The sequence below is a fragment of the Cariama cristata genome, unplaced genomic scaffold (assembly GCF_000690535.1).
Source record: "Cariama cristata isolate BGI_N322 unplaced genomic scaffold, ASM69053v1 scaffold6619, whole genome shotgun sequence".
Lineage (NCBI taxonomy): Eukaryota > Metazoa > Chordata > Aves > Cariamiformes > Cariamidae > Cariama > Cariama cristata.
In genome coordinates this window covers 72,334-95,439 of record NW_009636309.1, presented here as the reverse complement: position 1 = coordinate 95,439, position 23,106 = coordinate 72,334, and the positions used below count along the sequence as shown (strand labels likewise).

Here is a 23,106-nt window from a genome sequence, read left to right as displayed (position 1 = left end):
GTCCCACCAGGAATAACTGTGGCCTAGCTTTGTGTCTTTTTATGAGCAGGGATCCCCAGCAGATAACAGAGGCGCTTAGGTGGATAACTGCAGTGATGCTGCAGTCTGTCCCTGCTCATGGAGTTGCATGCCCATCCTGATTATTCTCATGAGCACAGATTGCAGCTCTCAGCCCACTGTTCTGTAACATGGTCTATAGGACGGTGGCACTGAGATGCTCCGAGACAAGTTGTAGCCTTTGGCTGGGGTGCAGTGCTTGGGGACTCTTAGGCACTGTGAGGGTTTAAGTGACAAATAACCTGTAACTGTACAACTTGAACAATTAATTTTTTAGCAGTTTCAGTGAGGAGGATGAAGAGGCTCTTAGTTTTTGAGAGAACAACAGGATGAAGCCTTTCTAGAGGGGCCTGAAATGGAGGTCCTGTCCTGAACACAGCATGGGACAGATCCTGACCTGCCACCCTCCCAGTGTCACACAGAAACCTCCGCACTGGGGTGTCATCTTGGGCTTCCTCAGCAGAAGGACCACCCCATCCCCATAACCTTCATTTTTTGCCAACTGTGCAGTCCCTGGAGCTGGGGCTCTTGAGTGGCTTGCTGTTAAAAGCAGCAACCTGGGAACACAACTGTTGACAGTGAGGCTGTCAGTCTCAAATCCTGTCCTCCACGTCCCCCTCCACCACAGTGCTCCTCTCACCTGCCCTGCTCCTTGCACCACACACAAGGACTGATCTCCTCAGAAAGGCTGAGGTCCAGTAAATGCCTTTAGCAGTAGTGAGTTGTCACCTTCCTGGTGAGAGGCAGGGCTAGGAGGAATGGTTGTGGACGTCCCCTGAGGTAAGGATGGGGTGGGGGAAGGCTGCAGCGTGCACTTTACTCGCAGATACCCAAGTGGTACAAGTAGGCTTGGTGGGAGCATTGTCAGACCTGCAGCAGGTTTCTCACCAGTTCCATCGAGGTCTTTGCTCCGGCAGGCAGTGAGTTTGGCATGTAGCTTCTGCTGCCGATGCATGGCTGCCCCTAGGAGGACCATCCCCATCCGTGCATGTCTGACAGGTTGGCTTGCAGCTGGTTTGTCTCTGTGCAGTCTCGGGCCTGGTGTGAGAGCTGTGGCGGTTGAATTAAATTCATGGAGAGGTGCAAGGCCATCACTGAAAATGATTAACAATGTTTCTCTTCAAGAAACCCACCAGCCACACTCCTGCTTGTTATCGAGATGTTTAGGCCCTTGCTAGAAGCTACCAGAGTGGTGGAGCTCCCCTCAGCACCAAGACTTGTGCCTCTTCAGAGTGGAGCATCACCAATTAACCACCTTCTTCCAAATCACCCATTGCATATATATATAGAAAGAAGAGAATAATGGCCTGTGCTCACCTGTGCTGGGATTTCACATGCTTCTTTACTTATTTTACTATGTTTTTTTCCTGATTATGCCATGAAAAAAAACCAGACTGACCTCAAAATTTGAGTTCAACTGCCAAGAGCTCCCATTGCTCTTGCTATGTCTTTGGGATGGTGGTGATACCACTGCGCTGGCTTGCCTGGACAAGCTGTGAGCCCGTGGTAAGCCTGCTCTGTCCGCTCTGTGTGCCGCCGGGCAATTGTTATTCTCCCTACAGGACATTCCCATGCAAGGTCCCACAGAGTTTTGCCTCGTCACACCTCTCCTTGTTTTCGAACGTGGATGTGGAGGTACCAGGGATGACTTACCCAGACACAGTGGCTCACCCTGACACAGAGGATAAATCGGCGTCGCCTCCTTTCCGTGGAACCAGGTTAAACAACATTATTGCGAGCCCACTCGCAGGCTGAGCCAGGCATCCCTATGAAAACAAACAGGCTGGCTGACTAATCTCAGCTATGGCAGAAGTGATGTTTGCTGGCAGAGAGCACCGTGCTGGGGAAGGGGAAGAGTGTTGTCTGCAGAGCTTGCTGAGGGCTCCTGCCCATCGTCCACAAACTGAGAGCACAGTTTCATTCACAGCTCTTCCTGGACTTTTGGGAAGATTATGCAGCTCTTCCAGCTTAGTATGGACCCCACACAGGCGTGGGTCTTCATTCCTTTTGCTTGAATGCATGCGTTGTTTCTGAGACTGCCCTTCAGCTCTTCCCAGGAATTCCCAACCCACTGCCGGCTCACGCAGCCGGGTCCTTGCTGGAGCTGTATTGTCCATGATGTGTCAGCATTCGTGGGATTCACATAATACAGCATGGCATGTACCAAGGAAAGGTGGTCTTCCAGAGTGCCCAACCTAGCTGAGATGATGTGAAGGAGGCAGGTTAAAAGGTCCATGAAGCAGGCCACCAAAGTGAAATTCTTTTGCTTTTCCTATGGTAAACAGGAAAATTCAGCTACAGAAAAGTGAAAATTTTCCCTCAAATTCTGGTTTTTGGAAAAGCTGCATTTGCCATTAGAAAAATGGCCAGTGTTTCACCAACCCTGGCCAAGCCTTGCTTTACCCAACTCCAAAGCTCCCGTTGCACTCCCTGCTGGTGCTTGGGACACATGTCCCCTTCTCGGTGCAGTTCAGCTTGTTGAACACGGTCAGTCGAGCTCCCTGTGCTCTGCAGCCTTCCTCCATTGTCCCCTCTGGGTTTCCTCATGCCATTGAAGACCATCTGGGAGACCACACGGAGCTACACCTAGCTGCGCTGGGAAGAGACACCTGGTGTGTCATCGCTATCAGCTGCGTTTGCCAGACTGGCTGGTTCTCAGCTGGTTACGCCAGGCAAATCTTAATCAAGAGCCAGGATCTGCCTGAAGATGTGAGAGATTTGTCTGAATACCGCCTTTCATCAAACCTGAGATTTTTTTTCTGGGGCTGTGGGGAGCAAAATTTACTGCTCTTTTGGAGCTCCATTCAGCAGCGGGATTTTTATTTCCTACCTTTGCCATGCAAAAGAAGACCACCTGGTTCTCCTGGGCTTTGGATCTCTCCACCCATACTCAGCTTGCCTGTCCTTTCATGAGGTATGAGGCTCATCACTGAACCTCTGAGCTTCTGCTCGTGCTTCCCCTCATTGAGCCGTGGCAGAGATCTTGAGTGTTTGCCCCCATCCCTTCTGTCTGTCTGAGGACCAGCACTTCCCAGACCTCGGTGCAGGGGAGCAATATGGGGTGCTCCAGATCGCTGGGTCCAGCCTCCTGCTTCCTGCACCCGAAACTCTGGGCTTGATACTTGGCTCCAGTGAAGTTAGTGCCAGCCTTCCCGCTGATGTCAGTAGGGCCAAGATTTCACCCTATAGGAAGGGCTGAGTCCTTTGTATGTATTAGGTGAATATAACGATTTCAACTGCATTTCTACCCCGATAACCAAATGCACACGTCTTTCTATCGCAGAGCAATCACGGCATTTCTATATTTTTACCATCCCTGATCACCAAAGACTTGTGTGGAGAGAGGCAAGGTGAAGAGACGGTCCAAGGATGTAACAAACAGGCAACGTAAAGAAATCCAGAATCAAACATAATACCACCAACCAAAAAGCAAACAAAAATACCATTAAAAGCGGTGAAGACAAATATACCCCTCCCAAAAAATAGCCTTCCAGAGTGCCGTCCCATCTGCATTGTTCTGTGTCTTCATTTTGAAATGTGCACTTCTAGTGATCCCAGCACTGTAGCTACTCCCTATATCTATCATTTTCCCCTCATTATTTTAATTCTTTTCTCAATCTGTTTTGGAGTTGGCCCAATAAGGATGAGCAAATCCTTCTCTATGTCTTTGAGCTCTTAATTGATATTTCTTCAACTCTTTTCAAAGCAGCTATTTTGGCATCTAGAAAAGATTTGGTGTCATCTGAGTGGTAGAAAATATATTTTAATCTTTCACAGCAGTGTTGTTTCTAAGATGTAGCATTTGGGGTAACAGATGGGGTGGCAAAGAAGTTGCCTATAGGGGCAGTGCTCTGCCTCAACTACTCTCCCGCCCGCTGCAGGAACTTTTCAATTAAATGATGAAAGATTTTGCAGCTTGATGCATTCCAGAGCTGCGTCTTAGCAATTGTTTAGCACCCAAATTTCCATGTAAATATTGACGGTTTTGCAGCATTTTGAAAAGCAATCTACAAGATTATTCTTGTTCTTGCTAGCGCCTTTCCCAAAGGCAGAGGCACACTCCACTTAGGCTGTCCCGGGACGTTCACCGGAGCCGTCCCCTCGCAGCGAAGGGCATCCTCCTCGGGAGCCCGGACATTGCACCGCAATCCGTGTGGCACCAGGCCCTCAGGACTGACAGACAGAAATAGTCTGAGGTTTCTGGATGCGTAAAGAAACCTGCTCATGAGCAGAGCTTCCCTTTGCTTCGATGCTGAGGAGGTGGGTGATGGCAGAGCGCGTCGCCAGCGATACGCAATAAAAATGATGGGAAGCATCCCTTTCTGATACTGCGGAGCTGCCTTCCTCCGTCTGCAGGATGTTCCTACCTGCCAGATGCAAGAGAAGTCATTATTCAGTGTAATCCTCCACGCTCTCCCCCAGATCAGTCTTCTTGCTCCTGGCTGAATGTACAATCCCATCCCCAAAATGAGATTACTGTTTCACGCTGTTTAAATAACCAAACCTTTGTCGTCTCTTAAAGGTGTAAGTCTTTTTGTTTTTTTTCCTTTTTTTTCTTTTTTTGCTAGGCACTGACATGAACTGGCCTAACTTTTCAGCATTTTTAATGACATTTTCCTTTAATGGTAGCATAATATGTTTTTGTTAACAGTTGCACTGAGTATATGCTGTGTTTGGGTGATGATATGCAGACTGCATTGTTTAAGAGTGACCTCTCTCCTTTTTCCTTAACTTAGCCTTAGGTTTGTATTTCTTTTATTAGAACAGTTGACCACTACACCTCCAAATCTGATAGCCTTTGTATTTAATAACTTATATTTAAAATCAAGTCTCTTTATTTCTAAACAGGGCTGGTTTAGTCCTGGCCAGGTCTTTGTGCTAGATGAGTATTGTGCACGTAATGGAGTGAGAGGCTGTCACAGACATCTCTGCTACCTCAGAGATTTGCTAGAGCGCGCAGAAAACGGAGCTATGATTGACCCCACCTTACTTCACTACAGCTTTGCCTTTTGTGCATCACATGTTCATGGCAACAGGTAAGGAATTCTTCTTGGCTAGCAGCTCCCTGCCAGCAAGGGATGACTTTGTCAAATATAGGTTTCCTTGGATAATGCACAACAGTCCCCAATTTGTTTTCACAGTGGATGTTTGGCAGCAGCGCTTCTAGTGGCATAGTCGGTTTGTTTGTTTGTTTCCTTGCTTGTTTAACGTAAGCAATAAAAATGCACGTAGAGGATCCAGAAATGAGGGGTTTTAACTTTCTTACCCAGGCACCTGCTGGATGCAGTTCTAGACAAGATAGACTTGAAGTACATGAGACTGTCACGGGTTGAATAAATAAGTGTAAAGCATACGCTGTGCTGATTTAATTGCTGTGTGAGAGGATCTGACAAGTTGCAGCAGTGAAATTTTCAGCAGTATCAAACTTCAGTGTTCAGAAGGGCTTTAAGCCCTTGGGCACCCATGTCTCGCTTAAAGTCCATGTGACGTCAGTTCAGAAATTGCTTAGACATAACTGAAAATTTTATCTTGCGCTGTTGCAAAGCAATTTCAATTTCAGAAGCAGCCCACTTCTTTCTCTCAAATGTGGCAAACCTTTGATGGGAGGAACTGGAGCTGTGCTTTTTCATTTTCTGTTTATTTTGTTGACAGCTGTAGCATCTATTGCAGATTATTTTTCTGCTTCTTTTCTGTTAAATTGTATTATATACTCTGAGATATCGCTCTCTATCCTGCATATACTGCTGAAGAAAGGAATGTTATAAAATAACTAATGTGTTTTCATAAACCCTCTGGTAAATACCATCCCAAATTATGACACACTTTGCCCAGGTTTCACGTTGCAAGGGTGCCGCTTGCTTTTGCAGTTACTTTCAAACATCTTGTCATGGAAACCGAGTTTTTACTTCCTTAGTTTCTTTTTTAGTTCTGACTTTCTTTTGCTCGTTTGTTCCTTCTTTGCCAATTGTTGTTTGATTTCAGTTGTTTCCTTTCAGTTTAGTTTCCTTTTGTTTTATTTTGAGTTTTTTCATGCTTTCTTCTTGTTTCTTTCACTTTTGCTGCTGGCCTTGCCCCCCACGTTTCAATCACTCCCCAAAGCCAACACATGGCAGAATTACTTGGTGGGTCACAGCCAAGTGCAGACGGCGAGGGGGGAAAAGTGTCTCATGCCTCTGCCACTGAAGTGGAGACAAAAAAGGATTCCAAAAAGGAGTCCAAAAAAAGGAAAGATTCCAAATCCCAGCCGAATCCAGAGCCGAAAAGGTAAGCGAAAGCGCGCAGTGCACAGAAGTGTGTTGTAGAGGGCACCGGGCTCCTTGGTCACTGAGCACACTGGGCAGTTTGCATCCCTGCGGCACAGGGAGACCCGCTGCGGCACCGACATTCGGGTCGTACACTCTCCTGGGAGTTGGATGGCATTTGGGCACCCAAGTCCCGTAAGGGGTCAGAGCCTTGAGTTTTTTTAGGCGTGTGTTTAGGAGATGGTTCACACGGTGTGTAGGGGATGGAAATCAGGCAGGTGAAACTGGCTGCCCCATCGCACCTCTTCCATAGGCAGGAGGCTGCGGTGGGGACAGGACCTGCTTCAAAGCCCTTTTGGCCCGTAACAGAGAGGAGGTTGGATGCCAGTCACGGCTACCCCGTGTACCTCTTCACAGGGTCCAGCATAGCCAGAGCTGGAGCCTCCTCTTCATCAGTGCCGGTGGCAAGAGGTATCTGATGATACTGGCCAAGGTGACACCCTGCCATTCCCTCCCCATGGGGCAGGAGAATTGTGCGCTCAGGAAAATGTCTTGCTTTAAAACCTGTTCAGTGTATAGACCCCAGTCCCATGCCTGTACAGCTGCCCAGGGCTGTGTGTGGCTGCTGCACCGTGCTGGGAGACTGCTGGGCTCTGCCAAAGGGGCAACTCGGCCACGGACGGGCTATTTGAGTCATTCATTTAAAATATTCCAAGAAAGGAGCGAGATGTTTTGCTATGACTTAGCTGTTTTTAACTGATGGTTGACTTCAGATCAGAAGGCTGAAGGTTCATATTCTTTCTTGGTTGCTGCCGTCTCTCTGTTGCCTGGGGATTACGGGAGGCTCTGTGCTGGAGCTGCAAGGCTGCGGCATTCCACTTTCTCACACGGGGCAGGCTCTGCGTAACGCCTGGGAGTTTGGTACGGAGACTGTAGGGTGTGGTTTCTGGCTTCTGCTATCGGGAGGTCACAAAAAGGAACCACAGGGGGTCTGAGAGAAAACTCAACTCTGTATGTTTCATGTCTACTATAAGAAATCTGAATATCTGAGTGGAAGAGTCATGATTTCTTTTCAGAAAGCTGTTTAGGCCACATGCATCATGTATTTGCGAGCTGGCTGGCAGAGAGCGACGGAAAGCCGGTATTTACCCATGCAGTCCTTACTGGCAGTTGCGACGTGTGTAAAGCCAGGTTCACTTTAGCTACATCCCTTCCTCCCACCTGCTGCATCCATACATTGCTCGTTGCCTTAGGGCTGGCCGTGCTCTCCCCAGGAAACCTATAGCTCATGGCGGAGCTGAAAACTTGCCGTGTAAAATCTGTCGAGGTGGGAGCACACCTGCCCTGCGACCCAGCACAGCATCTGACAGAGCATCTTGGAGCAGCCATGCATTGCGTTGTTATTGGTATGCATGGTGGTCCGGGAAAGATTCAAGTTACGACATATTTTTCTGTTTAACAAAGGCTTCTTTTTCTGTCGAGACTGAGAAAGTGTTGATTTTCTTTACAAAAGGAAGTTCCTTCACTTTTAGACAGTAAAAAAACCTGAACGGGTGGTTTAGCTTTCCCCAGAATGGGGTTGGCTGTCAGTCAGAATATACCACCCAGTAATGAAGGTCGAGCAGGGAGATAATTTCATGTGGCTATCAATCTCCTGTATTAGCAGCAGACAGTGATGGAGCTGAGGTGGGCTGTCTGTTTGTATCGTGTTTGCGTAAGGTCAGGCAGCAAGACAACAGTCGCTCGCAGTCAGCGGGGAAGTGCAGGCAGGCTGCGGTGCGGATGCTGAGGACAGCCTGAAGGTCAAGGCTGACAGAATGACAGGCATCAGCATGGGGACGATGCCTCCTCGCCTGTCCGGCTCCCGCCTTAGCGGCACGGCCACCACACCGCAGCCGGGATGGGAGCAGGATGGCTGCTGGTGGAAATGTACCTCCAGCTTGGAGCTGACCCCGTGGCCGCAGCAGGTGAAATGGTCAAAACAGGATTTGGGGGATGTTTTGGAGCCCTCTTGCTTTATAGGTCAGGGTTTCGTCTCTCCTCCTCCTTTGGACTCACGTAGCTTATTCAGACTCCTGAAAGCCTGACATAATCTCTCCAAACCAAGGCCGTAAATCACTGCTATTTGCATGACAGTCACCTTATTTTTTCCTGTTAATTTCATCCTTTTCCAGGTAAAAATGGAGTTAAATGTAAATTGCTTGTCCTAGGTTTCACCTCCTGCAGACACCTGAATATGTAAGGCACAGGCTGTCAGGAAGGCAGGGACCAGCAAGAGGCAAAGACTGCTGAGCATCCGTGTGCTTTGCTGTTACCCAGGTACTTACTTGTCAGTAAGACTGAGGAACTCGAGGCTTTTTCACTGTTGTGGTCACCAGTGAGTTGATGAAAGGGTTTTGTCCACTGGATATCACTGGATGCCTTTTGTAAAGTCCTGCCATTATGAAAGATGATGTGATTTCTGATGTATTTGCCTACGTGACAGGTAAGAAAGGCATAGTGTTATTCAGACATCCAACAACAGACACTGTGTGTTTACTGATGTCTGTTTGCTGTTGGTACCACCACTATAGCACTGAGGCTGTTGCTTTCCTTTATCAATAGTCCTCCAAAAAACTAGCAAAGGCAAGAGGCACAAATGGTTTTGAGAAGACATCATGATTTGGGGTAAAATTAGGAAAGGTTCTACATGACCACCGAGGTCTTTCCCTGCTTTCCGTTTCCATGGTTGTCGCTGTCCTCACGTTGGAGGGCTATGACAGTACTGCTGGTGTCACTTGACATGCAGAGAAGTGATGCAGTGGTAGAGGAGCCTCGCTGCTTCCCTGTCTGCACATGGGAGAGGCGTTGCGGTGCAGAAAGTCGAGCTCAGCTTTCACAGGCCTAAAGTTAGCACCTAAACCTTGAGCAGTGGTTCCTGCCCCTTTCGAAGGAGTGGCTTTCAGGAGTGACCTTGGTCTCGCTCATGCCATTTTTTTATTTAGGCATATAATAGCTTAATTTTTAAGCTTTAAAGCTGGCACCAAAAAAGATTCTTTCTGTACTTGTTAATCCTGAACTTTTAAAAATAAGACTAAAATATTGACCGTGTGCATGCTAAGTATTAGCAGACACTGAGCTTATCAAAATCAGGATGCCGAGCTGAATCCCCTCCAACCTAATAATGACGGAACACCAACATTTTCTGCAAGTTGTTCAATTACTATTTACCCAAGGTCTAAGCAGCTGCAAGTCTCTCTGTTAATTAATTTAGTATATTAGTGACTTGCCCTTTCCTCTGTAAGCCGTATTTTACAGCATCAAACTTGTTTCCAAGAAGTAGCTCTTTCATTCACTAACATTACCATCAGCTTTCATTAGGTTTTTTACAACTGTAAGCCAGCAGAAATAATGTTATTGTCATAAGCCTCAAGGAATTGAAAAGTCTGCGTAACATATTTGTAAGTTTTCCCATTATATTCTAATTACATATCTGACTGTTTCACATAAAGGCAAGATTTCCATACAGCTAGTTAAAAAAAGAAAACAGGACATTTTTGGTCCCTTAAAAGAAGTAGTAAATATATGAACACTTTATCATAGTATCTTCGTATGCTTCCCTAGTACTTTGTGTTTAGTTTCCACGTCTTGTTCAGATGCGTAGCCCTGGCTGCAGTAAGGCAGGTTAATATCTGGCAGGACGTAATGCGGCAACCTTTCGTTAGGTGCCATCTCCGTGTCCCAACCAGCCCCGTGATAAAGTCCGTGGTGACACGGCATGCATTACGGCTGTCTGTTGGATAGTATCCGGCGTCTGTGCTGAAGGGCGGTGGGTTGCCAGCCACCAGCAGATAACCAGCTCTGTGCGGCCGACTGACGTGATTCATTACAATGGGTGTAGGATGGCAGTGCTCAGAAACCATCCGGTTCAGCCGCGGTACGTCAGGGGTGTAGATCACACATGAGAAGCGATGAGCCGTGACTTGGCTCGGCTCTGCGGCGTGGAGGAGGGCCCAAGCAAAATGAAGGCAGGAGTTGGGAGGATGAAATGGCTCCCATGCTCTGCAGTATCGCAGGGGCAGCGCCCAGGAGAGCGGGCGGAGGGCTGGGCTGAACAAAGAGCTTGCGACCGACATTTCGCACACGGTGTGAATTCCCAGAAGAAAGGGGAGTCGGGGAAAATCAATGTTTGCTGAATAAGCTTTTTTTCAAGGGGTCTGAACAGGTGGGCTCTTTCAGGTCAGATTTGCTGGGGGAGATGGAGGAGGCAGCAGGCAGGCAGCTGTGATCCTGCCCACAGCCCCAGAGCCAGTCCCCATGCAACCGGTGGGACTTCGCACAGGCAAGCCTTCCTGCGAGGGATCCTTTGAAAGCCTATCCTGACACATGCCGTCCAAGGCACTAATCATCGATGTTTACTGTATAGCTCATATGTGCTGCACCTGGCAACCGGCAAGGGAGCTGAAGGCAGCACGTGTTTTATATTTGAGTTGTTACTTAAAAAATCAAATTATTTGCATCAGTTTTTGACATTGTTTTTTTTTCCTTGGCTCTGCATGCCAGGGCTCACAGTGCGTGCAAAGATCTGTTTGCTACGTGTAAGCAATATTTTCCCCAGTAAAAAAAGTGTAGACAAGTTAAACATAAAAGGTGTAAAAGATGATATGTCTTTTCATTTATAAGCCGCCATAGTATTTCATACAGGCTTATGTCAAAGAGATTAACCCACTGGAGCTATACTGTATAATTGTATACAAATGCATGCTATTGCTTCATATATTAGTCTTTGTTAAAAAATCATTTTGATATATTTGTTTTAGCAGCATAACTAGCCCTGGGGGCACCGGGTATAATTAGAAAAGGGCATGGGGGGAGGCGGGGTTTGTAGAATAAAGCAGTGGCCTTAGGATCACAGGTCCTAATTATAATTTATAATTAACCCCAGAATTTGCACAAACCATCTAAGCTAAACAAGGACTATAATTTTTGCTGTTTAAGTTGCAACCCTTTTTTAAAATTTCACCACCTTCTTTGTTGATGATGTTGTTTTCGTCACTTAAAACTTAAAAACAAGGGGGGATTAGGAAAGTGGCATTTAAAACTTTTCATATGAAATATTTACAGTGGGAATTTTCTAGTTAGAGCCCACATAGTGAATCTGCGGCAGCAGGAGTGACCTGAAACTTGTTTACTTATAATTAAAAAACTTCGTATTTATTTTTCTTGCCCTTTTTGCCCTTCTGCTTCCCTCTCTGCCCACAACTTCTGCCATACACCTCAAGTGTTCGTGAGCAGGAGCTATAGAGAATCGGATGAAATTGTGTCTCCACACAGATGGAGATGTTTATGTTGTTTGTTGACCTGAATTCATAGACCCAAACCCATTTTGTCCCTCATGCATCTGTATATACCGTGTACATACAGAACTTTCTTTTCGCCCTTTTGCTCTCCTCTCATTCCCCATCACTGCCTCAGTGGAATAAGGATGTGGATTGCCTGTCAGAACATGCATTTCCTGCAGCTGCATTTTAGCTAGGCTTGCTGCAGAAGCGCTGCTCGCTGGAAGAGTCGGTGCTTCTGTCCATGAGATCAAATAGCAAATATCAAAGTTGAGCTGGAGACCTTTGCTGAAAAAAAAAATTGCCGATAAAAATCAGAACGAGCTGGTGCGACTTGAGCTTCTCCTGGAGATTTTTTTCAGCCCCATCAGCCACGTACTGCAATTGTCTAGAGCACAGAAGTGAATCTCAAATTATAGCGATGCTAAGCTATATACCCTTTGTGTTCTTGCAAAAGGGAAAATAAATATGTTCCTTCAAAAAGATTACATTTTCAAAGTATATTTGACTTGAATATTTAATTAGATTTCAAAATTATCGAGCTAATAAATGAAGTGCAAGGTTTTGGGTAGTGTTTTTCCAGTTCTATGTATATCCTGCATTTGTCACTAATTAATGAGTTCCTAATGCTTCAGCTTCTGGGAAGATGAGCAACAAAGATTAACGTAACTAGTAAATCCAAAGATGTGCAGCTGGGTTATAGTATTTGAAATTTGACAAAAACATTGGAAGTATTATTATTTGTGACATGGCTCAAGATGGGGGATTGTGAGGAAAGCAAAGATGACAGAACTGGTGCTAACCACTGTGACAACAACTTGAAAAGCAGCCGACATGACATCTTTCCTATCATGCTGCCGAAAATGTCAACTTTGTGAAGGACAGTGAGAAAATGGTTTGCCGAAAATTTGAAAGGTAGATTCAAGAGATGCTCATCATGTCAGATGCAATATAGTCCACAGCTGGGTGAGAAAGGGAGTCCTTGCCGTGGTGATGGCTCTCGGTTGGCAGGCCCTTCCAGACATCCACGCTGCTCCAAAAATGGCTACAGCTGACCTGTAGATTGTCTCATGATACGCGAGAGTGGCGTGTGTTTACACCGCGCGGTGGGCCCTGCATGAAGGGAGTGATGACCGGACCCACCGAGTTTGATGTCCTCCAGGTTCACAAAGACCAGAGGGTTAAGCCTACGTGGCCTACGTGGGCCTTGGTGATTGGGTTGGCATCCCTTGGGGTGTTGTGACTTGGGCGAGAACTGCGTTGGCCAGAGGTTCCCTCTCCAGAGCCCACCCTTCATCTTCGTGTGGGTCAGTGTTTTCAAAGCAATCCTTCCAGAGCTGCCACTGCCCAGCTGGGACGTGACTGATGCTGTCACGTCAGCCTGTTTTGGGTGTCCACCACAAATCGTTATGTGGCGAGCGCTAAATAACCGGTTCTGGCAAAACCAAAGCCCTTTGAATACGGTGAGAAACTGTGATTCGTGGGAAAGGGCTGCGACCCAACCCGAGCTGTCGGATCCTGCCATTAAATCTCACCGGTTGAGGTTATTGACCCAGCAAAGGGTAACATAACTTTCAGACCATTTCCAGTCCATCAGCAAATCACTGCCAGGGCAGGCGACTTTTCCTACCTCGTTTGTTAGCACTGATACAATTAACCTGGTGACACTCTGAGCTGTTACGGGTACAGGGGGAGAACCGAATGCCAAAAGTCAAATGAGGGCTTCAACCCTGCCCCTAATGTACGGCATTTATTGCGGTCTGCCTTGAATTATCTGCTTTTCTGCTTGGGAGCAAACCAGGCGCTGTGAGGTGCACAGCATTGCAAAAGGCATGAACGTGTCTAAGTATTAAATATTTTATGGAACTTTGGAATAAAAATATATTAAGCATCTTCAGACATTAATTTTTGCTCGATATCTAATTTGGGTTTTTTGTGCCTTGCTCATTTCTTCAAAATAACTAGTCCTAATTAGGTACTAATGAGACCGGATCCATACTTCCAAAATTGTTTATGAAATGTGTTCCCCAGCTGAGACATTTTATCCAAGTTTCAGCCTGAATCTTTTTTCCTATTTTTTCCTTAATACACAACTGAATTTGGCAAATAATCAAGTCAAGATTTCTGATTAAATGCTGTTTAAATTTAAATACTTCCCCTGGTATTCGAATCTTTTTCTGTGTCCATGTTGCAAGTTCTATTTAATGTATATTTAGCTTTAAAATTTTGCAGTAAATATCATGTACGGTTTGCAGGTTGCTCTTCCAAAATGTTTCAATGGTTTATTCACCTGTGTTGGAATATCAGAGTTAGTATTTATGACATTAAGAGCTTACTAAATGCAGGGTCAAGGAGAAGGGTTATGTAGATTTTATAGCTTTTAATTTTTTATAGCTTTTTTTCTTCGTTTTTTTTTAAGTTTAAGGCCTTTGATTCTTTAAGAGGAAAATAAAGCCAACCAATTAACCCCTGACAGGAGGTTCATTAGAAGCTTTGTAATCCCTTGCCAAGTCTTTTGTATAGCCAAACCAGTCTAGTACTGCGGATTTATGCAGCTTAAGCTGAACACTGGAGGAGGCCTTTAAGTAAGAACATTTGTTCAATTTTAAGACGTCTTACATTACCTAAAGAGCGCCTGTGCCAGCAGAGTTGCCCAGGAGTACACAAATCCGTAGACTTTGCTCGCCGGCAATGGGAAGCAGTGCCGTTGATTGTCTGCCTGGCTGATTCCTTTGGTGGATGGATTAGATTTGCTCTCTCCTCTCGCCCGGGATTCTGCTGCGCAGCATATTTTACGGTGTGGGTGTGGGGGAGAAGGAGGGGATTGCTGCTTTCGGCTCTCAGATGGGTTGGCATCGGCAGAGGTACGAGGTGGAAGAGTACAGGGACCACCGCATCATCCAGCCCCGGGAGAGCTTCAGCGGGGTTTGCCTGCACACTGTGCTCTGTGAAAGATGAGAAATACCCCAAGGCAGCAGGACCTGGGTGTCTCACAGTGCGCTCCTGTGCACTCCTGAAATACAAGTGTGTCATAAATAGTCCGAGCAAATCTTTGATAAATTGTGTCAATGTCTTAATTTTTATAAATTAAAATCAAATGACCGAAAAGGCATTGCATTTTCAAATACAAAATGCATGTCGCTCTCTAGGCACATTTCGCCAGAATGTATTGAAGATGGTTCACTTCAAGAAATCACTATAATGGGGTGATTCAGCAGTTATGAAGGAGTGCAGAATTTTATATTCTCTTTGTATATACGTCTGTTGTCAATATTCTTTTATACTGTGAATTGTGTTAAATTAGCGGCTGAATTTTTCTGCAGAAATTCAGTCCCTGTTTTGCCAGCAATGGGCCCAATCCTGCAACCAGAGTTGTCATTGCACTCCCTGTCATACACCTATATTTAGGGGCGATTCTGCTTTTCCCGACTTCTCTATCACAGGAAAAATAAGGGCGGGAGTGGGGTTTCCACATCTAGATTATCCCTCTGAGAGAGGATATTTCTTGATTCGTTTATTTTTGATACCTCGGTGGTGGTGCTGCCGCAACCACCCGTGTCTCAGCGTGACACATCCTCTGTCCCGGGTCTCATAGTCGGTGACGTCCCTTTCCGAAAGGGCAGCACGCTGTCTGCTGCGGGGATGAGTTACCAGGGTGGCGAGGTGGAGTCTGAGTCATTCGTGGCATTTCTTCCTCCAGGCCTGACGGGATAGGAACTGTGACCGTAGACGAGAAAGAGCGTTTCGAAGAGATCAAGGAGCGGCTTCGTTTGCTTCTGGAGAATCAGATCACGCATTTTAGGTAAAGGCAGAGAGCCCAGACTGAATGCGAGAGGACTGATGTCCTCACAACACTCTCCTATATGCAGCAGAGTCTAAAGGCAGATTTTGAATGAATACGGAAATTTTGCACAAGTGGCACAGACCTACACAGGGCAGTGAAGCTCACACTATAGCATGTTTGTAGCTGGAGAGTGATTTTAAATATATAAGCTTTAAAGGATATTTCAAACCATCTTGCTCCCATAGGCGTGGTAATGCTGTGGATTTTTTCTAAAATTTAACCACAAAAAAAAAAATCCCTTATCCTCTTATTTCTGTTCCTCTCTGCTCAGTTATTACCCATTTATTTTCCCTTCTGCCTAGGATCCAGACAGGCAGGGCTTTCTGCAGGGATGTCACAGTATAGAAAGGATGGATACTGCCCCCACAAAAAGGGAGGAATTGCCCCCAGCACACTGGCTGGCTCCTGGGCAGGTTGTGCACGTTTACACACAGATGGGTGACATGCATTCGCACGCAGAGTCCCTGCGGGAGCCCCTGGGAGCTGCCACTCGCCAGGGACGGTGGCTGGTTCAGCCGGTTACCTACAGCCTGGTGCATCACCGGGTCTCCGGCTGGAAGTAAATGTCCTTTCCAGAGGGGCTTTTTTTTTTTTTTTTTCATTTTTACCAGAAGATGATATTTAACTCTCTCTTAGGAGATCTAAAAACACTCCAGGTGAGATTCAGACTTAATAAACTACTAAAACAATCAGCTTATTACTACCCTGTACTCTGTTCTGCTGCCTTAGCATCCATACCATCAAACCCTTTTGGAAAGTTACACTGTAGAAAGACTGCTCGTTCTGGGCAGGGGGACTAGAGAATTGCTTGGGCATATTTAGGAAAGCATCTTTATAGCTCTGGAAAGGCTTGTTCACATGCATCTGGTCTGATGTTAACATGACGTGGTTTTTCTAGGTACTGCTTTCCATTTGGCCGTCCAGAAGGTGCACTAAAAGCTACTCTATCGCTGCTGGAAAGGGTAAGCATAAGAATAACAGAGAGTAGTTAGAATTACCTGTATTCATCTCTCTTTCCATCTAGAAGAGCTTGAGGAACTGTTGGGTTTGCATAGGACATGTAATTAATGATAGTTAATATTGAAATGTGGGGGGTTAGGTGGGGTTGTTGTCTCTCCTGCTTCAGCTCGGAATCAGGTGTGTCACCTGGCCTCTAAAGGCAGCTCAGCCTGCGTCTGTGTTGATAGGTAAGGGTGGAGGATCTCGCTGGCAAGCGTCTACACCGCAGACCCTTGTAAGAAATGCCCGGCTACTATCTGGTGAAATTGCCGTCTTGAGGCAGACTTGTTCCCCCAGACGTATGAAACCTGCGCACCGTCATCTTCCCCATCCCTATTTCAGGCTTCCTGCTGCTCCAACATCCCTCTCACCTGTACTAACCCGCAGTATGGCCAAGCCCAGACCTAAACCCAAGTCAATCAGTAGAGCCTGGGAAGGACATAACATTGCCTGGCACTGGGCAAGTTGTGATAGATCTTAATGTCATGCCCTAAAAAATCAGAAGCACGGACTTCACGCCATAGGGTATAGATACAGAAGGAGAATAATACAGCAGGGGTAGGTCCCACATCTCAAGCTGACCAAGGTGACCTTGTAGCGGATCCTACATATTGTACACATATCCCAAGAGCCGCGCTGCGCTAGTGTAGGAATGGATGTCTGTGCTGGGCTTGGAGAAAAGCAGTTCTGTGTACCCGATGCCACAACAAATCAGATTTTCTTGTGTCAAGGTTCTGATGAAAGACATAGTTACTCCGGTCCCTCAAGAGGAGGTAAAAACAGTCATCCGTAAATGCTTGGAGCAAGCGGCTCTAGTCAATTATACTCGACTATCAGAGTATGCCAAAATTGAAGGTAAGGCTTTTTCTTTCTGAAATTACAATTTTGTTATGTTTCTAGGTGGCAACTGTGGCTGGGAGCTATTTAAAAGAAGCTCATTTGCTATTTATTTGCTTGTCAATAAAACTGATGTGATTCTGAATCATTTTTGTGGTGTTGGCTTCGGAAGCAGTTAAGAATGGAAGCTATGCAAAATGTTTCTTTTTCTGGAAAAGAGAGAGGAAACAGTTAAAAGGAACTGTAGCATCTTTTTTTTTTTTTTTGATCGTTAGTGCATTTGGCCAGTGGTGTAGTATTCAGACTCATGTCGTGATTTTAAAAAACAAATTGAGAAATACTTGGGATGTCATCTTTGCAGCTGAAGGTATAGTGCAGCTAATTGCTTGTGACAGTGGAGTTCAGGAAACAAATGAAAAATAAGAAGCTGAAAAACTGTTTTATCTATGCTTAATCATTTGTAGCCAATTTAAAATGTCTTTTTTCTGGGAGTGTTTCATTGTCTTTGCAGTTTGCACAGCAGTCATTGATCAGTGATCCCATACTTGCATCAGATTTCTTTCTTGTCACTCTAAATCTGGCATAGCTGATATTATTGACCTTTTAAGTTATGGGAGAATAATAACCAGTGACCAGAGACACATGTAGCCATCAAAAAGACATTTTAAAGCTTGCTGGAGGTTATGTGTTAGCTGAAGCTCTACGATCCAGTCATTCTTTACATGTTAATCAGTTTATGTTGGTACCTTGTTGGCTGCTATCCTCAACTTGAAACTCCTACCCAACTTTATCCAAGTTCCCAATTCCTTAAACCTGTATGTTCCAGATGAATGGTATGTTCTGCTCTAGACTTTGGATTTCTGTCATGTGTGATGTGAAGCTTTCCCACAGCTGAGATTATCGTTGTATGCCTCTAGGACAATATTGAGAGGAGAAAAAAAACCCCAAAACTCCTTCTGATTTGTTCTTAGTTCTTGTTTACATGAAAAATTGGGTTATTATATGACAAATTGTCCAGGTTCTGTACATGACATGTCCTCTCTTTTTCCATTTTTTTTTTCCTGTCTAACGATGCAAATTGTGTACCAGTGGTAATGAATTCATTGTTATGCATCCAGTGAGAAACACTTAAGAATTGGGCACTAAAAGGATGTTTATCAACTCTTGACTTGGTAATGAGTGACAAAAATAGAGAAGGAACGAAGGTTTCATAAGCACTGTATTATCAGGCAATTTATTGAAGTACTCAGCTTCACAGGATATTTTAATTGGTGTATTCTGTAAAATGCAATGTTTAAATATACTTGACGAGGATGGAGAAGGACTGAGAATCAAAAGCAGCTTTTCTGTTGATGGATGCTTCTACCCAGGGCTGGCTCCCTTAGGTTCTCTGTGTAAATATCACTAACTCGTTGGTAAGATTTGCTCTCTTCTTTCAGATAAATCTATGCAAAAACAAACTTTATGATCTGTAAGTAAAAATGCATTCATTTCCAAAGTAGAACAGATAGTGTGTACTTTTCCTTTTGTGCCTCAATTCTTCTTGGTTGTGTTAATTATCTGCCCTCTTTTTTGCACTGTGACTTTTAGGTCTGGGAATACTTTGAAGCAACAAACCTATTTTTTTCCAGCTACCTTTTCAGAGAAATAGTTCATTCCACACTACCTGCTCTCTTCTGCTTTTCTCCTCCTTTATCCGTGATTGGCCACAGCCACTTTTTGATACTATCTCTATAAAAGTGGTTGTAACACCAATTTCCAAGCATGCTGGGATTGTTAATTCGAACAACCCAACATCCGCCAGCTGCATGCATCAGGTTTTCTCTCATGAGCATAGTCTACTATATGTTCAAATACTTCCTTTGAAAAGAAAATAACAAGTTTACCTCGGTGAGATGCGTTTCTGTGCGCCATACATGGCTTTGAAATCTTGCTTTTGAAAGCTGACATTTGAATAGCCACATGTTTGAAAAAGTTTTGTCCGAGACGCAGAACCAAATCAGTGGCAGCAGTGCTTGAGGCTATGCTTATGAAGAAATACCTGTGAAAGCCTTAGATACTGAAGGCTGAAATCCTTAGTATCTCGGAGCCTTAAACCAATGAAATTCTATTTCCCTCTATTCATGATGTTTTGATCATTATATTCTTGCAAACAGTTCAGAGCAAACCTCTAGAGTCATGGTCACAGCCTCTCTTGTGACTCATGGGCATGCTGAATGGTTAATCCAGTAGATCTCCAATTTTAACCCTCCTTTATTTTCTTTTTTTTTTAATTTCCTTTTATCCTGTGTGTATCCCAAAATACTCTACGGCTACTTTCCTTTTAACCTAATATAAAGTTTTCCTCTGACCTATAGCCTATAACCTCTTTACCTCTGACCTAAGCCTCTTGCATGCCCAAATCCTCTTTTATAGGGAAAAAGAGAGAAATGTATGAGCATCCTGTCTTCTGCTTGGCCTCTCAAGTGATGGATTTAACCATTCGTGAGTACCTACCACCCTCCTCTCCATGCTGTCCTCGCTCTTTCTGTTTTCATTACCTCAAGAAAGTCCAGATCCAAACCAACTCACTCTCCTTGCTTCAAGTCTTTTAGCATTGGCTTGTCTGTTGCTTCTGTCTGTGAAACCCAGTGTGAGAAGTCCAGTCAGTCACTTTTTATCAGCCTAAACCAGGTTAGACAATTAACCCATCTGTTTGTGATAAACTCAGATCGTCTGTAAGTTTTTTCAGTTCTTCTTTATGTCCGTGACCTGAATGCATTTTTACTTTGCTTCTGTGTAACCCCAATTTGTAAAGGGCTTGTCACTGGTACACAATCAAAAGGTAGCAGCTACATCGGGGAGAAGTGAGCTAGAGGTCAGATAAAGGACACTTGGAAAAAGCCATCCCTTTGCCTGCGTATAAGATCTTTACCCAATCCTGTGTATAAGATCGTATAAGGCTGTCCTTTCTCTGTACATCAGATCTTACATGCCTCCTGTCTGTTGGCTCTCGAGCGGAAGGATGCACTTGACTTGCTCTCCTCCTCGATTTTTTTACTTACTCCTTTGCACCGAGCTCTGGAGGGGACATCCCAGCCCTGCTGTCACCTGGAGGTCCCCTCTGTGTCCTCAGAGCTCACCCTCTCTGGTTTTCTATTTGTGCAGCATTTTCTTTCACCTCCGTGAAAGGAGCTTCTTTTGGTAACCCCATGCTTTGGGGGGGGCGGGGGGCGAGACGGGGCGACTTTTCTTCTTTTCAAATGTCATATATCACGCATAACTGGGGGGCTGTGCGGTCCACTTGCTCATTAATCCTGCATATCTGTTCTTGTTTCTCTCTTTTCTCTCCTTGTTGCTTTCTCTCTTTCATATAGAGAATCAAAAGGACGCAGGTGAACAATTGTATATGCATTATAAATTGCTAGGACTGTTGAGTTATATTTATTTTGTTTTCTTTTTTCATAGCTCCTTAAGATATGTACTCCTTCAGGCTGAAAATGGAGATGCATTAATACTTAAGGAGTTAATTTGTGCTGTCTACGTAATCTCCTTTTCCTCCTTCCTTAGAATAGAGTGTAGGTTAGAAATACTTTGTAGAAATATAGTGTCTTCTTAGGAGACAGTTTTAGAGGAGAATCTAGCCTTTGTAAAGAGAAAGTTTCTTGTTTTCCAAAAGAACTGCAGCTCATTTGGGGTGAAAAAATGTTGGTGATTTGGCCATTAATTTAACACACCTAACAAGCACATTTATAACTAAACTAACGTTCATTTTTGTTTTTCATATCTTCTGTTTTATGCCCTGATGGGAGGACTGGGTTTTTAACTTTTTTTTTTTTTTATTTTTCTATTTTTTTTGTTAATGTGTAACGAACGATCCAGTGGGACAGAAGTCGTGTTTGTCTCTCGTTTATAACCTGTGGTGACATGTAACGAGGCAAAGGCTCAGCTCAAGTGCCCGACTCTTCAGAAGGGACGGTGGAGCTCTGCAGCCCCTGTTCTCGTTTCTGTTGTATCCCAGAGTCCTAGTTCAAAAGTCCTTGAAACCTGAACTGTTCATTTCTTTTTGTGAGTAGATTGTTCTGTTTTGTGGAATAATAATAATAAAAAAAAAAGGATCAGGTTGATTTCAGCTCTGTTTGCAAAGGGAAATTGCTTTTTAAAAGCAGTACAAGAGGCTGGGCCATGTTCTGCCCTGGCTTCCCCAGGCCTCCACAGCTCAAATTTGACCCATGCTCTAGAGCTGTTGCATGACAGTAAAATTAATTTTGAGTAGCAATACATATTTAGAAAATGGAGAATGTTTTTTCCTTACAGCTATGAGAGGTGTAAATAAACAAATAGCAAGTAGAACAATCCCAGCTATTACCATTAACCACAGCAGATTAAAGCGAGTTCAGGTGGTTGTGCGTTAAGCACAATAAATGCCCTGAGCATCGCGCTTGCTGGCAATGGCTCTTCACGTGCTTACAGTTTAGAAATTCAGAAGGACGTTTCTATGGCCCGGCTTGTTTAAAAATAAAACTGCTTCTTCTTGATGCTTGAAGCGAGTGAAAGGACACAGGGAGTTGTGACTCCGCTGCTTTGTGTCCACAAATCTCCAAATGAAAAATTTTCGGGCAAGGTCAGCAGGACTCAACTTGAAACCGGTTCCTCGGCTTAAGTGGAGTCAAAAGTGACTGAGTTTTGGCCTGACTTTTTATTTATTTTGCCAGAAGCATGAATAAAAATAAGATACTGAAAACAACTTCTTCTTAAACACACAAATGTCACCCTTTGATGTCCTTTCTCCTGAAAAGTGTTTAGTCTCTTGACTTGCTTTAAAAATATTGAATTAGAACATTAAACAGGACGCTATGCTAAAACAGTTAAAGATGAATGACTTACTTTAATTATTAATTAATTATTAATTTAATTATTACTAACACTCAGATTAATAAGTGCAACCTTTTAATAAGTGTTTGTCTACTTATTTATATAAGTCAGAAATCCATAATTTCTTTAGGAAAGAATAACTTCTCCGTCCGTTAAGGACAGGATTTGTGAAATGTGCTGCACTGTGTTGGAGTGCCGTGGCACAGAGGGATCCCATGAACACAAGTGCCGCTTTGCACTGCCGGCGCTGAGTACAGGCAGCTTTAGAGATGATGCCAGCCAAGACAATAGTTGTCAGTTTGACAACTGATTGTGTTTAGTTTAAGTCTTTTTTTTTTTTAGTTTTCAGACCCAGTATTTCTCATATTGTGATTTCGTCTTGGTCTCTGTAACGAGAGGCTTCTCGTGGTACTGCTGGATTGATGCACAGAGATGAGAAGTGAAGGAGATGTGGGGATGGAGGCAGGTCTCGCCTCGGTGCTTGGGCGGCAGAGCAATGGGGCACGGACTGCAAATGTAAAGTAACTGGAGAGCAGAGGGACCCACTGAAGTCGTATTGCTCTGTCACCGAGGGAAATCAGCTACTCTTGGGCTATCCAAAAATGTCAGGTTTTTTGCTTAGCTGGCAGCCTCCCCATCCCCTGGCCAGGGAAGCAGGGCTCCAGAGGCGCAACATCTCACCACGCTACATCACTGGCCTGCACTGTCCTCCCCAGATCTGTCTCTCCCAGCCAACCTGGCGGGGAAGCCCGATTTCCCTCAAAAATGCACCCAGACGTGGTGCTGGGGTAGGTGCAAAGCCGAAACCGGGTCGGTGCAGGGGTCAGTGCTGCCCACAGAGCAGCGAGGGGCAGCCGTGATGCCTGTGCAGAGGCAGGCATCTCTCAAGTGCCTGCATCAGGCTGGGGACCTCGGTGCGCCCGCAGGAGAGGGGCTGAGCACGGCGGCCTTTGGT

At 44.9% G+C, this 23,106-nt stretch overlaps 1 protein-coding gene across 1 annotated transcript in view; it reads left to right on the top strand.

Moving 5' to 3' along the window:
- CADPS (Ca++-dependent secretion activator) overlaps positions 1-23,106 on the top strand; it is a 145,466-nt gene that overhangs the window by 57,126 nt on the left and 65,234 nt on the right. Inside the window, exons 11-15 of the mRNA XM_009707883.1 lie at positions 4,906-5,093; positions 15,318-15,419; positions 16,360-16,423; positions 17,192-17,315; positions 20,654-20,671. Of these exons, the coding sequence (XP_009706185.1) occupies positions 4,906-5,093; positions 15,318-15,419; positions 16,360-16,423; positions 17,192-17,315; positions 20,654-20,671 (496 nt within the window). The remainder of the gene's footprint in view (positions 1-4,905; positions 5,094-15,317; positions 15,420-16,359; positions 16,424-17,191; positions 17,316-20,653; positions 20,672-23,106) is intronic.